Below are 14,257 nucleotides of genomic sequence, written 5' to 3'. Positions count from 1 at the left end.
AGGCCAACTCTGTGAGACCTAACCGGCCACTGGGATATGTGAGGCAGAACACAGTCCTGAAAGTAACCTGGTCCTAAGCCATATTGAGTTTCATAGGTCATGACCAACACTTTAAATTGTGTCCGGAGACCAACTGGTAACCAATGAAGCTCATGGAGTGATGGCGAGATGTGTGTACGCGGCTACATTTTGCACCAACTGTCGTCTCTGAATGTTCTTTAAAAGTAGCCCCCATGTAAATTCCAGCCTATATAATAGTTTTTAATCTTCATTGGTTTAGAATTAAAAGAGCTCCAATCCAACAGGTATGGAGGGCAAAAATTAATTAAAAGTGAATGAAAGGCTTTAGCGTCTTGTCAATGAATTTGTATAGGAGATGCAGACATTTTGATAAGAGTACTGTATTATCAAAATTATTATTATTATTATTATTTATTATTATTTATTAGATTTGTATGCCGCCCCTCTCCGAAGACTCAGGGTGGCTCACAACAGTAATAAAAACAAAATAGTAGTGGAACAAATCTAATATTAAAAAAACATATAAAACCCTATCATTATTTAAAAAACCAAACAGCACATTCATACCAAACATAAAACAAAGTATAAAAAAGCCTGGGGGAAAGGTGTCTCAACTCCCCCATGCTTGGCGGTATAAGTGAGTCTTGAGTAGTTTACGAAAGACAAGGAGGGTGGGGGCAGTTCTAATCTCCGGGGGGGAGTTGGTTCCAGAGGGTCGGGGCCGCCACAGAGAGGGCTCTTCCCCTGGGGCCCGCCAAACGACATGGTGGATAGATGGATGTGAATTCTATATTTTATAGCCCCAGTAAATCTAAAAGTTACAAAAAGTTGATATATAGTGTAAAGGTGTATGTTTTACAGCTAAGCTATTGAAATATGAAAAAACCCATCCTACCCTTCCTGAACTATCTGAGAATGTTCAAAATGATGACACCATGGCATTATTTCATACTGTTATTGCAACTCTAAAGATATCTATTGAGAAAAACTTTAAATCAACATAACAAAAGCCATTCAGTGGCCAAAAGATTTATTTCCAATATTTCCCATCTTCCCCATTATTATTTTTACTTCTAATTAATTATTTAGAATATTCATGCATGCAATTCAGTGTTCATAAAATATTGTCATTCATAAATTCATGAAATTCATAAAACAGTCTTTTAAAAATAATAAATAATAATTTATGGAACTGGCTGGTATTCTCCCAAAGCACACAAAACATTGATGCTAATACTTACATTTTTTACTGCATCTGCATATTTTTGCTCGTTAAAGTAGTCATAAAATATAGCCATATATGATTCCTTGAAACTAGCCTGAAATAAAAGCACCATTTTGATCATGAAATTTGAGATCAAAATACAAGAAAAAAAAATCTGATTAGTTAACGCGTGGATAAATAATTTTCAATAGTAATAAAAGATTTTTAAAACTCTCCCTGATGGCCTAGGTTTTGATTTAAGGCTAAAAACAAGTCAGGAGTTGTTGTGGTTAGTTCTGGCCCAGCTCCTGCCCCAAGGACTGTGGATTTGGGGGAGACATCCACATGCTGCAGGCCTGTTTTGCCCCCGGTGGAATCTGCTGATGAAGGCTCCTCTGACCAAGAAGACATGAGTGACAGGGAGGAGGAGAGTGGGGCAGACAGCTCAGGAGATCAATTATCTAGCTCCTCCTTGGATTCAGAACAAGAGTTAATGATACAGCCACGCATGAGGAGAGCGATGCATAGGCAACAACAACTGAGAGATTATTATCAAAGAAAATGAGGCCACCTGTGGTTGGGTGGGGCTGTGGTAATTAGTGAGGCTGCTATAAATAGCAGCCTGTGGGTTTGGCCATTGTGGAGGATTATCTGATCATTGTGTTTCGTGACTGCTTTACTGACTTTCACCTTTTGTGTGCTGATTTCCCCCCGCTTTGAAACTAAACCAGGGCAAAGTGTGTTTCACTTTGTGAAAGAAGGAGGACTGTGAATTGCCTCACAGCTGCAAGCTAAGTATCACAAAACTGATAAGGGACTTGTACAAATTACCAGTTTGTTTGGAGACGAGTGCTCTTTGCTATACCAAAAGGGGCTTGGTTTAAGTGAATTTTCATTATAAAGAACATTGTTTTGAATTTTCAAACGTGTGTGTGTCTGAAATTTGTACCTGTGAATTTTTGGGAGGAGTCTACCAGAGAGCCCGACAGAACAGGAGTATTAGTTCATAAGATAGATGCCTCACAAATAAACTTTAAGCTTCAAGTGGAAAACGGCTGGACATACTGAGTATGCTAATATCCCTGGAACAGGGGTGAGTTCCACTTACTTTTTGCTACTGGTGCGCATCGCGACACTGCATGCACAGAAGAACATTTCAAGCCGAAACACAGCTAAGAAGCCATCCAAACCAGGAAAAAAGCGCCAACAATCACCCCCCAAAAAGATAGTGATGCAGATTGATCGGGAAAGATGGCACCGGAGCCGTCACACATAAATTGCATCAACAGCGGGCTGATACCGGAGCATCTGCACAGGGCCGCATTGGTTGGAACCCAACCCTGCCCTGGGACATCATGGGCAGTGTATGCCAGAATCTTTCAATTTTAATTTCAATTTTCAGATCTTAATATTTTGTGATCTTTTCCAATCCTTTGTTGTCTATTCTACTATTCCCTGGTATTGCCATATCAATTATCCACACTTTCTTCTTTTCAACCACAGTTTTATTTGGTGTACTGTACTTTGAGCCAAGATTTTTATCAGTCTGTTTTCGGAAATCTCACAATATTTTAACATGCTAATTTTTTACTTTTTGTATTCTTTCTTCATTACTGGTACATGATAATTTTTACAGATATTCCAGTGACTCATTGGAGTAATTGTATTATGTCATTGTTTATTAACAGTTTGTGTGATATTTTTGCATAAGTTGAGCATCTGATTTACTGTTTCTTTTGCTTTTTTGCACAATATGCACTTTTAATCATTTGATGAGTTTCAACTGATTATTTTTCGCCCTTTTAAAGACTTATATTTTGGTCAATTTAAGATGGTCAACATAGCTAGAATTATATTTATTTTGCTTCATGCAGTGACATTTTAGCCAAGGCTTTAATTACAGAAGTGCAAATATAATTGCACTTATAGTGAAAAAGTTTTGTAGTGGAAAAAATTATGAAATACTCACAGACTTAGACTTTGATAAACTGCCCAATGTTTGTATGGTTTTAGAGATCAGCGTCAAAGTTCTTGATGTTTGTGGATCCTATACAAAGGAGAAACCCATCATGTTATAATTTGTTGTGGGAAACCATAAAAACTAGCTTCAGATTATGGTTATTAAAATGCATTTTCTTACTCCGTATGTAAAATTTTAGTGACTAAGCGAGAACAAATTTTAAGGACTTTTGCATATGGTAGGATTATGTAGCTACTCTGGTTCGTTTAGTGGATAGTGGTTAGGGATATTTTATTACTTTCCAGTGTGACCAATACAATTTTCATTTTTGGGTAACATGAAAAAACTTAAAGAACAGGGTCTGCCCCCAAACTCTGATTTAGTTTCCTTTGTAAGACTCCACATTGCAAAATTAAGTAAATATACTGTTTATAGAAACAAGCTGCAAAGAATTTTGTGTTGAAAAGAATTCAGCCTGGAGAAAAGTGCTAATTGCTCATTTGGAAATAAAACTTTTTTTTACTAAGGAAAATGTACATTTATAGAATTCCATAACTGAGTTATGTTTTTAACATTTTTTAGCAGCAACTTGCTGTACATTAATAAGATATGCAGTAATACCTCATGATACGAACTTAATTGGTGCAAGGAGGAGGTTCGTATGACGAAAGGTTCGTAAGACGAAACATTGTTTCCCATAGGAAACAATGTAAAGTCAATTAATCCGTGCAACCAAAAAACCCCCGCAAAAAAACGGCTTTCGGCGACTGCTGGGAAGCCGCGAGGCTGTTTTAAAAGGTGACAGCCGGCCTGGGGGGCTTGCCAGCACCCCCCCGAACCCCGAACCCAGGTTCGGGGGGGTGCTGGGAAGCCCCCCAGGCCGGCTGCGACCTTTTAAAACAGCCGCGCCGCTTCCCAGCTGTCTCCTGAAGCCGAACGCCAAAGCTGAACTTCCGCGTTCGGCTTCAGGAGACAGCTGGGAAGCAGCGCGGCTGTTTTAAAAGGTCGCAACCAGTCTGAGGGGCTTCCCAGCACCCCCCCAAACCCTGAACCCCGGGTTCGTATCACGAGTTGTTCGTAAGACGAGGGGTTCGTATCTTGAGGTACCACTGTATTTGAATTTTTAAACTAAATTGTTACGTGTAAAGAAACAAAAATAATTCTTTACATATGCAAATGAACAAATTAATTTTCCTTGTGAGTCAGTTCTCCAATACAGTAATACCTCATGATACGAACTTAATTGGTGCAAGGAGGAGGATCGTAAGACGAAAGGTTCGTAAGACGAAACATTGTTTCCCATAGGAAACAATGTAAAGTCAATTTATCTGTGCAACCAAAAAACCCCCCGCAAAAAAACGGTTTTCGGCAACTGCTGGGAAGCTGCGCGGCTGTTTTAAAAGGTGACAGCTGGCCTGGGGGGCTTCCCAGCACCCCCCCCGAACCCGGGTTCGGGGTTCGGGGGGGTGCTGGCAAGCCCCCCAGGCCGGCTGCGACCTTTTAAAACAGCCGCGCCGCTTCCCAGCTGTCTCCTGAAGCCGAACGCGGAAGTTCAGCTTTGGCATTCGGCTTCAGGAGACAGCTGGGAAGCAGCGCAGGTGTTTTAAAAGGTCGCAGCCGGCCTGGGGGGCTTGCCAGCAACCTCCCGAACCGAACCCGGGGTTCAGAAAAATTTTGCCTCTTCTTACGAACTTTTTTCGAGTTACGAACCGGCGTTCGGAGACTGCTGGGAAGCCGCGCGGCTGTTTTAAAAGGTGACAGCTGGGCGGCGGGGCTTCCCAGAAGCCTCCCGAACGCCAGTTCGTAACTCGAAAAAAGTTCGTAAGAAGAGGCAAAATTTTTCTGAACCCCGGGTTCAGTTCGGGAGGTTGCTGGGAAGCCCCCCAGGCCGGCTGCGACCTTTTAAAACACCCGCGCCGCTTCGCAGCTGTCTCCCGAAGCCGAACGCGGAAGTTCAGCTTTAGCGTTTGGCTTCAGGAGACAGCTGGGAAGCGGCGCGGGTGTTTTAAAAGGTTGCAGCCGGCCTGGGGGGCTTGCCAGCAACCTCCCGAACCAAACCCGGAGTTCAGAAAAATTTTGCCTCTTCTTACGAACTTTTTTCGAGTTACGAACCGGCGTTCGGGAGGCTTCTGGGAAGCCCCGCCGCCCAGCTGTCACCTTTTAAAACAGCCGCGCGGCTTCCCAGCAGTCTCCGAACGCCAGTTTGTAACTCGAAAAAAGTTCGTAAGAAGAGGCAAAATTTTTCTGAACCCTGGGTTCGTATCACGAGTTGTTCGTAAGACGAGGAGTTCGTATCTTGAGGTACCACTGTATTTACTTAATTCTTGATTTTTCCAAATGTTCACCACTTTCCCTTTTTATTTCTACTGCTGGAACAGTGCCTGCCCTTAAAAGTTGTCAATCTTATGGTAAACATTTCTTTTTCACATTTTATCACCTTTTAGGAATGGCCAAGTATGATATCTGACATGAAGTTTAAACACTCATATTAATATCTAGTGATAAGGAATTACATAAAGTATTGTCCAGTTCAGCATTTAAATTGTAAAAAAATGGTACAAATTATAACTTGTTACTAGCCAGATAAAAGTCTAAAACCCAAACAATGAAAAAGAGCCAACAGTAAAGAAGGCACAGGGCCTCAAAAAGAAGGACATAATGGACTCATCATTGACCTCCTGAAGCTGAAGTACTTACTGGGTGATGCGGTGTAAGATGAAAAAGATTTGGAGAAAGAATTGCAGGAGCAAAGAATCTCAGGAAAATAAAGCTGCTTACTGCTGTGTACCTCACATCTGGGTCATCTATGATTTTAAAACAACACAAATGATCATATTGCTGCAATTCTACTTTGAAAAGTGGTTCAGACCACCCCAAAAAGGAGATAATGATAGATGAAAACATCCCAATCAACCCAGGGGAAAATATTAAGATGCACAATTGCAGGTAAAAGATGAAGGATTATGTTCAATCTGCTATTCAAATTCCATTTTGTCACAATAAGGGGAAAGGTCTATATAATAAGAGATGCTTCTGCTTCTGAGAACATGCTTCTTTTTCATTATGGAATCCTAGTAGCGCAGTGGTTAATGCAGTATTTGCAGGCTAACTCTGCTAACAGTTTGGAATTCTATCCTGATGGGACTCAAAAGTTCAAAGTTCAGCCTTCCATCCTTCAAAGATTGGTAAAATGAGGATCCAGTGAGTTGGGGAAATTATGCTGACATTGTAAACAGCCCAGAGTATAAAGCAATAGGGAGCAGTATATAAATGTAAGTGCTATTGATAATATTATGAATACTAATTGTAATATTAAATATGTAATGATGTTGAGATTCTACTGTATGAATATGAATATTAATTTTGACCCTGATGCTACTGTTCTGCTAATTAATTTCTAAGCTTTCAAATAGAAGATAGACCACAAATCTTGTTAAATTACATATAAAATAAGATTGTATGAACATACTACTGTAGGTCACAAGTAAAATGTCTATACAAATGTACACACACAATAGGAATATATAATAAAATGGCTTCAACAAGAAAGGACAAATAGATAATGTTCAATCAGGTTAAATGGGAGAGCAAAAAAGACTTTAAGATCCCTATTACCTTGGAAACGTATAGCTGCTGATTCCCTCAATGAAAAAAAGATGTCACACATCACTGTAGGGCAACTGACCCCAGATTTTGTAATAACTGTGAAAATTCGATCTACATACTGCCTAAGATTTTCCTAGAATGAAAAAGAAGAACATAAAACATTAATTCCAAAATAATTTCAAACCTTTAAACATTGAAAGTACATTTTAATTAATTGACATATTAATGGAATTTGATTATTATAAGCAATACCATTACATTAGTAATTACATTATATTAAACCATCTTATACTAATAAAGATAATCCTCGGTTTAGGATCATAATTGAGCCCAAAATTTCTGTTAAGGGAGACATTTATAAGGGAGTTTTGTCCCATTTTATCACCTTGCCAGTTTTTAAACGAATAATTGGAATTGATAATTTAGTAACCCAATTGTTAAATGAATCTGGAATTTCCATTGGCTTTATTTGTCAAAACTATGCAAAAAGTGATCATATGACCTAGCCAAAAGCCTGAGCCAAGAGCCAGTCTTTAAGGCCCTTTGAATAATTCATTAACTCAAATTACTTTAAAAACCTATTCACAAATATTTTCCAAACCATATCTAGGTATGATAGTAATGATATTTGTCATGCAATTTTTTTTCTTTGCTCAATTTATGTTACAATCCTATAGTGTTCCTACATCTAACAAGAAATTTAATCAGATTATGACCTCTTAAATTTTTATTTTGAAATGCTATAATTATATTCATTCAATCAATCAATCAATTTCTGTAGCTACTCATATCATACATGTGATGTTAAGAATTAAAGTAACAAAATTGATGCAATCAAAGCAATTAAAAACAAGACCACTGAAATATATTTAAAACTGTAACAAAACAAAACCATAAGAGTGTGCGCCATAAACTTCCCAAGAATATAATCATATATCCTTGGATTCCCCAGGCCAATGACAAAACCAGGTTTAACAGCCTTTCAGAAAGTCATATAAATTGTTTCTGTAACATTATTTGACTATGTTGCACTATTACACCTTCATACATTTTTATTTTTAAATCCAATTCTATGTCTTTACAATGTATCATGTGTCTTACAGCACATAAGAGTCCTATTGTAAATTACTATTGAAATAGGCCATCAGTAAGTAATTTTATAAATACTTACAAATGAGAATATTTCCATTTAGAAGTCCTTCAGTATAGATGAATTTATAAGAAACACCCAAAATAGATTATAGTATTGTCTACAATACACAAACATATACAGCCACGTGTATTGATAAATTTTGATATTTTAATTTTGTGTGAAAATATTAGGTGCTCACATTCTAGAAGATGAACTAAATGGAAGCTCTGGTGGGATTCCATGCCAGAAAAAAATGCCTGCCTGACATAAAAAAACCTACTTTTTTCCTTTGGTGTTGGTAATATATGACAGAGAAGAGTAGCAATTCACATGGTAATTACATTGGTATTGAAAACATTGGTCTAGTCCAGTGATAGTGAACCTTTTTTCCCCTCAGGTGCTGAAAGAGCATGTGTGCATGCTTATCCCGCATGCTCAAGTGCCTACACCCACAATTCAATGCCTGAAGAGGGTAAAAACAGCTTCCCCGCCCCCCCGGAGGCCCTCTGGAGGCCAGAAACAGTCTGTTTCCCAACTTCTGGTGGGCCCAGTAGGCTCGTGTTTTGCCTTTTCCAGGCTCCAAAGGCTTCCCTGGACCTGGGGAGGGTAAAAACATCCTCCCATATTTCTCCAGAAGCCAAAAACATCCTCCCATAGCTTCTGTGTGAGCCAAAAATCAGCTGGCCGGCACACACATGCACATTGGAGCTGAGCTATGGCAACAGCTCACGTGCCGGCAGATATGACTCAACGTGCCACCTGTGGCACCCGTGCTGTAGGTTCACCATCACTGGTCTAGTCTCACCTAGTTTACACTTGATCACACCTTTCAAGGAGTAATCATTTTCATAGGAGAAAAACTGATGTGCTCCCTTATCACGTGAACTACGTACCCTATTATTTTCTAAATTTTCAGCGTCTTTCAACTTTACAGGATCAATTTCACAAGGTTTATGGAGCTGGCAGATCTGTGAGAAATAAAAAAGAAAATACATAACTGATATTGGTGTAATGGATTACTTAAAAATGGGATTTGACATGTCTCAATTTTCAGAGAGAATTTGCCCTACGGCAGCTGTTTTATTTGAAAACAATGTTCTTTCTTGGGTTCAATTTCTTATTTCTTTTTACTTTGGCAACAAGTTTTTTCTGAGAAAGAAGTTTATAAACCCATTGCAAATCTAATTTACAATACTGGCTAAAATGTAAATTCTTGTCTTAACTGTGTTTATTGACATTGCTAATGTGGTACACATGATGATTAAGGAAAATAAAGTAAGAAGACAAATATTTAGGCTGCAGAGAAAAAGTTATCATTTGGAAATAAATAGTCTACAAAATGAAACGGAGTTGTAGATTTTAAACTTTCTCCAGTGATTTGAAATAATATTTAGTTATTCTATATATTTAAATTTATTAGCCACCTAATTGCAATAGACTCCAATGTTATCCATATCCTATCAAAATAATATTTAAGGGGGGAAAATCTCATTATTTTGAGTAACACAAAATATGACTATGACATAGCGTTACAAAGTTTAATGCTTTTTAAAAATAGCATAGATTATTGGTTAGCCATGACATTATCAACTCAGGAAAATGCTTAATATGTGGCTTGCTTATTTCTGTCATTGGAAAAAACAACAACTGCAATATGAAGATAACAAGTATTTCCATAAATTTAAGGGGAAAAAATTCTGGATCTAAAAATAGTTATTTATACCAATTGCTTCTTTTGTATGTAGATTACATTCTTTTTTTTTAGAAACAAGTGTTTACTTCTATAACATACTTTTTATATGTTCTTGACTTGGTACATTGTTGATGGTCAAACACAACCATAAAAAGATATTACACGTTCTGCTAATAAAGATGAGCTCACCTCATCAATAATAGGCTTCAATGTGACTTGAAGATAATTATTTCCTGCTAGTTTCATGGTTTCATCAATGCACTTGGAGGTTAATGAGTTTCCTCTGAAAATGGTGTTTGGATCTCTGAAAGCAAATGTCTTGTTAATCATTTGACCTTCTTATAATAAACTTTTAATAAAAGAATTGCAGGAGATATGAGTGTATAAGGTATATCTAGAAGCCCATTAAAAAGAAATAATCACAGTGGGAAGACCAATAATGGTTATCAGCCTCAGCCTCAGTGAGTGGTGGGTTGCTATGGGTTCACACCGGTTCAGTGAACTGATAGTGGCAGCGGGAGGCTCCGGCCACCCTCCCGGACATCATAAAAATGCTCTGTGCATGTGAAGCTTCTGTGCATGCACAGAAGCATTGTGTGTGAACGAGTCCAAAGATGGGCTACAAGAATGGTGGAAGGTCTTAAGCATAAAACGTATCAGGAAAGACTTCATGAACTCAATCTGTATAGTCTGGAGGACAGAAGGAAAAGGGGGGACATGATCGAAACATTTAAATATGTTAAAGGGTTTAATAAGGTCGAGGAGGGAAGTGTTTTTAATAGGAAAGTGAACACAAGAACAAGGGGACACAATCTGAAGTTAGTTGGGGGAAAGATCAAAAGCAACGTGAGAAAATATTATTTTACTGAAAGAGTAGTAGATCCTTGGAACAAACTCCCAGCAGACGTGGGTGGTAAATCCACAGTAACTGAATTTAAACATGCCTGGGATAAACATATAACCATCCTAAGATAAAATACAGAAAATGGTATAAGGGCAGACTAGATGGATCATGAGGTCTTTTTCTGCCATCAGTCTTCTATGTTTCTATGTTTCTGTGTGTGCACACATGCCCACATACTCCCATTTCTGAACCGATAGCAAAGGTTAGTGAAACCCACCACAGCTCAGACTCCTACAAAGAAAGGAGGCCACCAAAATTTGATGGACACAGATAGCTCCTGGGTAGCCAGCCTATTGACCTCTCCATAAAAAGGTTAATGTGGGTATTGCAAGGCATGTGAAAAACTTATCAGCAACAAACATTTCAGAGATTTCTGGAACATCCCATTTCTTCTCTATGCCATCCTATCTTCCTCTACTAGTTGACCTGTTTGAACTAGTACCAATGTCCAGTGATCCAGATAAAATTGGAGCCAAATCACGTCTGGGGCATCACAAAACATCCAACTAAAACATCATTTATGGAATAGCTGAATTGGCATGGTCCTTTAACAAATGCATTGGTAGTTTGCACATATCTCTAGCACTGATTTTTACAATACCCATTGTTGTGGTTAGCTCTGGCCCATCTCCTGCCCCAAGGACTGTGGATGTGGGGGAGACATCCACATGCTGCAGGCCTGTTTTGCCCCCGGTGGAATCTGATGATAAAGGCTCCTCTGACCAAGAAGACATGAGTGACAGGGAGGAGGAGAGTGTGGCAGACAGGTCAGAAGGAGATCAATTATCTAGCTCCTCCTTGGATTCAGAACAAGAGTTAATGATACAGCCACGCATGCAGAGAGCAATGCATAGGCAACAACAACTGAGAGATTATTATCAAAGAAAATGAGGCCACCTGTGGTTGGGTGGGGCTGTGGTAATTAGTGAGGCTGCTATAAACAGCAGCCTGTGGGTTTGGCCATTGTGAAGGATTATCTGATTGTTGTGTTTCGTGACTGCTTTACTGACTTTGACCTTTTGTGTGCTGATTTTCCCCTGCTTTGAAACTAAACCAGGGCAAAGCGTGTTTCACTTTGTGAAAGAAGAAGTACTGTGAATTGCCTCACACTGCAAGCTAAGTATCACAAAACTGATAAGGGACTTGTACAAATTACCAGTTTGTTTGGAGACGAGTGCTCTTTGCTATACCAAAAGAGGGCTTGGTTTAAGTGAATTTTCATTATAAAGAACATTGTTTTGAATTTTCAAACGTGTGTGTGTCTGAAATTTGTACCTGTGAATTTTTGGGAGGATTCTACCAGAGAGCCAGACAGAACACCCATTGGAGCATCTTGTGGTGCGAAACTCCTCCCCTTGCTGCCCTTTCTGGCATTAAGATCTCCAGGAGAGACCATCCTGAAATGTTCCCATTGTCAGTGGCTTGCTCATTCTCAAGGAATGGAAGGTACCTTGCAATATGAGTGTTCCCCAGGCCCTCAGCATTTAAGAAATGTATAAAGGAAAAGCTCTTTTTCCAGGCTTGTAATGATTACATTATTTTAGTACAGGTAGTCCTCAATTTACAACCATTCATTTAGAGACTGTTGCAATAGTGCTGAAAATTGTGATTTACAACAATACAAGTGATTTACAGTTGTTGCAGCATTCCCATAGTCACATGATCAGAATCCGAGGGCTTGGCAACCAGGATGTATTTAGAACAGCTGCAGTGTTCTGGGATCATGTAGATTTACAATCTTCCCAACTGGCTTCCAATAAGCCAATTTATTGGGCGAAACTGGACTTGTTCAACAGCCACGTGATTCATTTCATTGCAGTGATTCACTTAACAAACTTCATAAAATAAAAATTTGGTCCCAATTATTTATTTATTTTATTATTTATTAATTGGATTTATATGCCGCCCCGCCCCTCTGACTCTTATGGCAGTAAGTCAAGGATTACCTATATTCATTACGTTTTTAATCAGTTGTATCGTGTTTTAAAATTAGCAGTTGTAACTGCTTATTTGAATGGAACGGCAGGGCAAACTTTAAACGAATAAATAAATTAAAGCAGCTATTCTTCTGTTAAGTCTGGTCAGTAAAACCCAGGATTCTTCTTGAAAAGCAGGCAATTGAACAAGTTAATTATTTCAGTACAGTAGCTGTCTATATGTTGATGAGTCTATAATTCATAGCAATAAGAATGAGTGTAGTGAAGCAAGTGTAGAAGATAAATGAGCTATCCAGGCTTCAAGCCTGGCTACAGAATAAAGAAATATGTAGTTCTGCAGCTTGGTCCAATCTCTCTCTATCAGATTTGCATTATTTCCTTAATCCACGGATATTGTATCTGGTATCAGAATTTCTCCTTATAATAAACACGTGAGGCAAGTTGCAAGGTATTTAATGAAATGGGATCTAGCCTACTATTGTTCTGTGTGTTCTCTTAGCTCTTTTGGGAGAAAATAGTTCCCAGGATATCTTTGGACTACTACTCTCCTTGTAAAACTATTCTACTGGTTGGTTAAAAATAGCCTAAGGAATTTAGCTTTGGAGCTTCAGGGCAAAATATTGACCTTGTGTTAAAAAAAAAATGGTCATCTTTAAACCATTCATCAGCCCAAATATTTAGATGATGCAATTCTCTTCCTGTCTTTATGAACCACAATCACAACGTTTTTGATGCTGAAAATACTTGCTAAGGAATCTTTATCAAAAATGAATGTGGAAAAAGGCCCATTTGATTACAACTTTTTACAATACACGTACTATTGTACTTACTGAGTCCTTTTTATTTCTGCATTTGCAATTGCACTAATGAAAGGCACAATTTTGCCATAGTGGAGGAAGAGTCGAACCAGAGGTATGGCTGCTTCCTGTTTTTCTCTGCAGACTTCACCCAGCACATGGGCAGTTGATGCTGAAACAGGCTAAACAGAGAAAAACAAAAAAGTTTAAATGGAGGCATCCCTGAACTGACAAATTCTTAAGAGCAATGTCCATTTACATAGAAACCTAGAAACCTAGAAACCTAGAAACCTAGAAACACAGAAGACTGACGGCAGAAAAAGACCTCATGGTCCATCTAGTCCAGCGTTTCCCAACCGGTGTGCCGCGGCACACTAGTGTGCCGCGAGACACGGTCAGGTGTGCCGCGAAGCTCCTAGGGAAGTTCCAGCTGGGCGGGGTGCTGCCGGTGGCGGTGCCTCCGACCTGGAGCTCCCACTCGCAGCTGTCCCCCGGCTACTGCGCGATGCTGCTGTTTTCGGCGCTCTCCTGCTGGGCCCCAAAGAAGGAAGGCGGGAAAAAGGAGAGCTTCATTCTTCGCGCCTCCTTTTTCCTGCCTTCCTTCTTTGGGCCCCAGCAGGGGAGCGCCGGAAACAGCGGCATCGGGCAGTAGCCGGGGGACAGCTGCGAGTGGGAGCTCCAGGTCGGAAGCACCGGCAGCGCCCCGCCCAGCTGGAGCTTCCCTGGCGTCGGCGGCAAGTGTCCTTTGGGGCCCGGCGGGGGGGCACTGGTGGTGGGAGCGGGAGGGTGCCGGTTGCAGCGGCCCCAGGCAGTCGCGGGGAGATGGCGGCGGCGAGAGGGAGCTCCAGGGTGGAGGCACCGACGGTGGCTGTTGGACGTGCTGTTGGAGACATACATGCTGGCGCTGCGGGGCTGGCACTAGCTCGCTGGCTGGGCCAGAGGTGCCAGCCCCACGCTCATGCCCAGCGCAGCGCCAGCATATACGGCGTCCAGCAGCACGTCC

At 40.0% G+C, this 14,257-nt stretch overlaps 2 protein-coding genes across 2 annotated transcripts in view; both read right to left on the bottom strand.

Annotated features, from left to right (window-relative positions):
* Nucleotides 1-14,257, bottom strand: part of LOC139166905 (uncharacterized) — a 984,072-nt gene that overhangs the window by 399,149 nt on the left and 570,666 nt on the right. The gene's annotated exons all lie outside the window — the stretch shown is intronic.
* RASA3 (RAS p21 protein activator 3) overlaps nucleotides 1-14,257 on the bottom strand; it is a 188,510-nt gene that overhangs the window by 15,496 nt on the left and 158,757 nt on the right. The window contains exons 11-17 of the mRNA XM_070751116.1: nucleotides 13,288-13,436; nucleotides 9,806-9,920; nucleotides 8,817-8,891; nucleotides 6,801-6,924; nucleotides 5,883-5,989; nucleotides 3,195-3,272; nucleotides 1,263-1,340 (exon numbers count right to left, since the gene is read on the bottom strand). Coding sequence (XP_070607217.1) covers nucleotides 1,263-1,340; nucleotides 3,195-3,272; nucleotides 5,883-5,989; nucleotides 6,801-6,924; nucleotides 8,817-8,891; nucleotides 9,806-9,920; nucleotides 13,288-13,436 — 726 coding nt within the window. The remainder of the gene's footprint in view (nucleotides 1-1,262; nucleotides 1,341-3,194; nucleotides 3,273-5,882; nucleotides 5,990-6,800; nucleotides 6,925-8,816; nucleotides 8,892-9,805; nucleotides 9,921-13,287; nucleotides 13,437-14,257) is intronic.

This window comes from Erythrolamprus reginae, chromosome 4 (assembly GCF_031021105.1).
Source record: "Erythrolamprus reginae isolate rEryReg1 chromosome 4, rEryReg1.hap1, whole genome shotgun sequence".
In the NCBI taxonomy this organism is placed as follows: Eukaryota; Metazoa; Chordata; class Lepidosauria; order Squamata; family Dipsadidae; genus Erythrolamprus; species Erythrolamprus reginae.
This window is presented reverse-complemented; position numbering and strand designations above follow the sequence as displayed.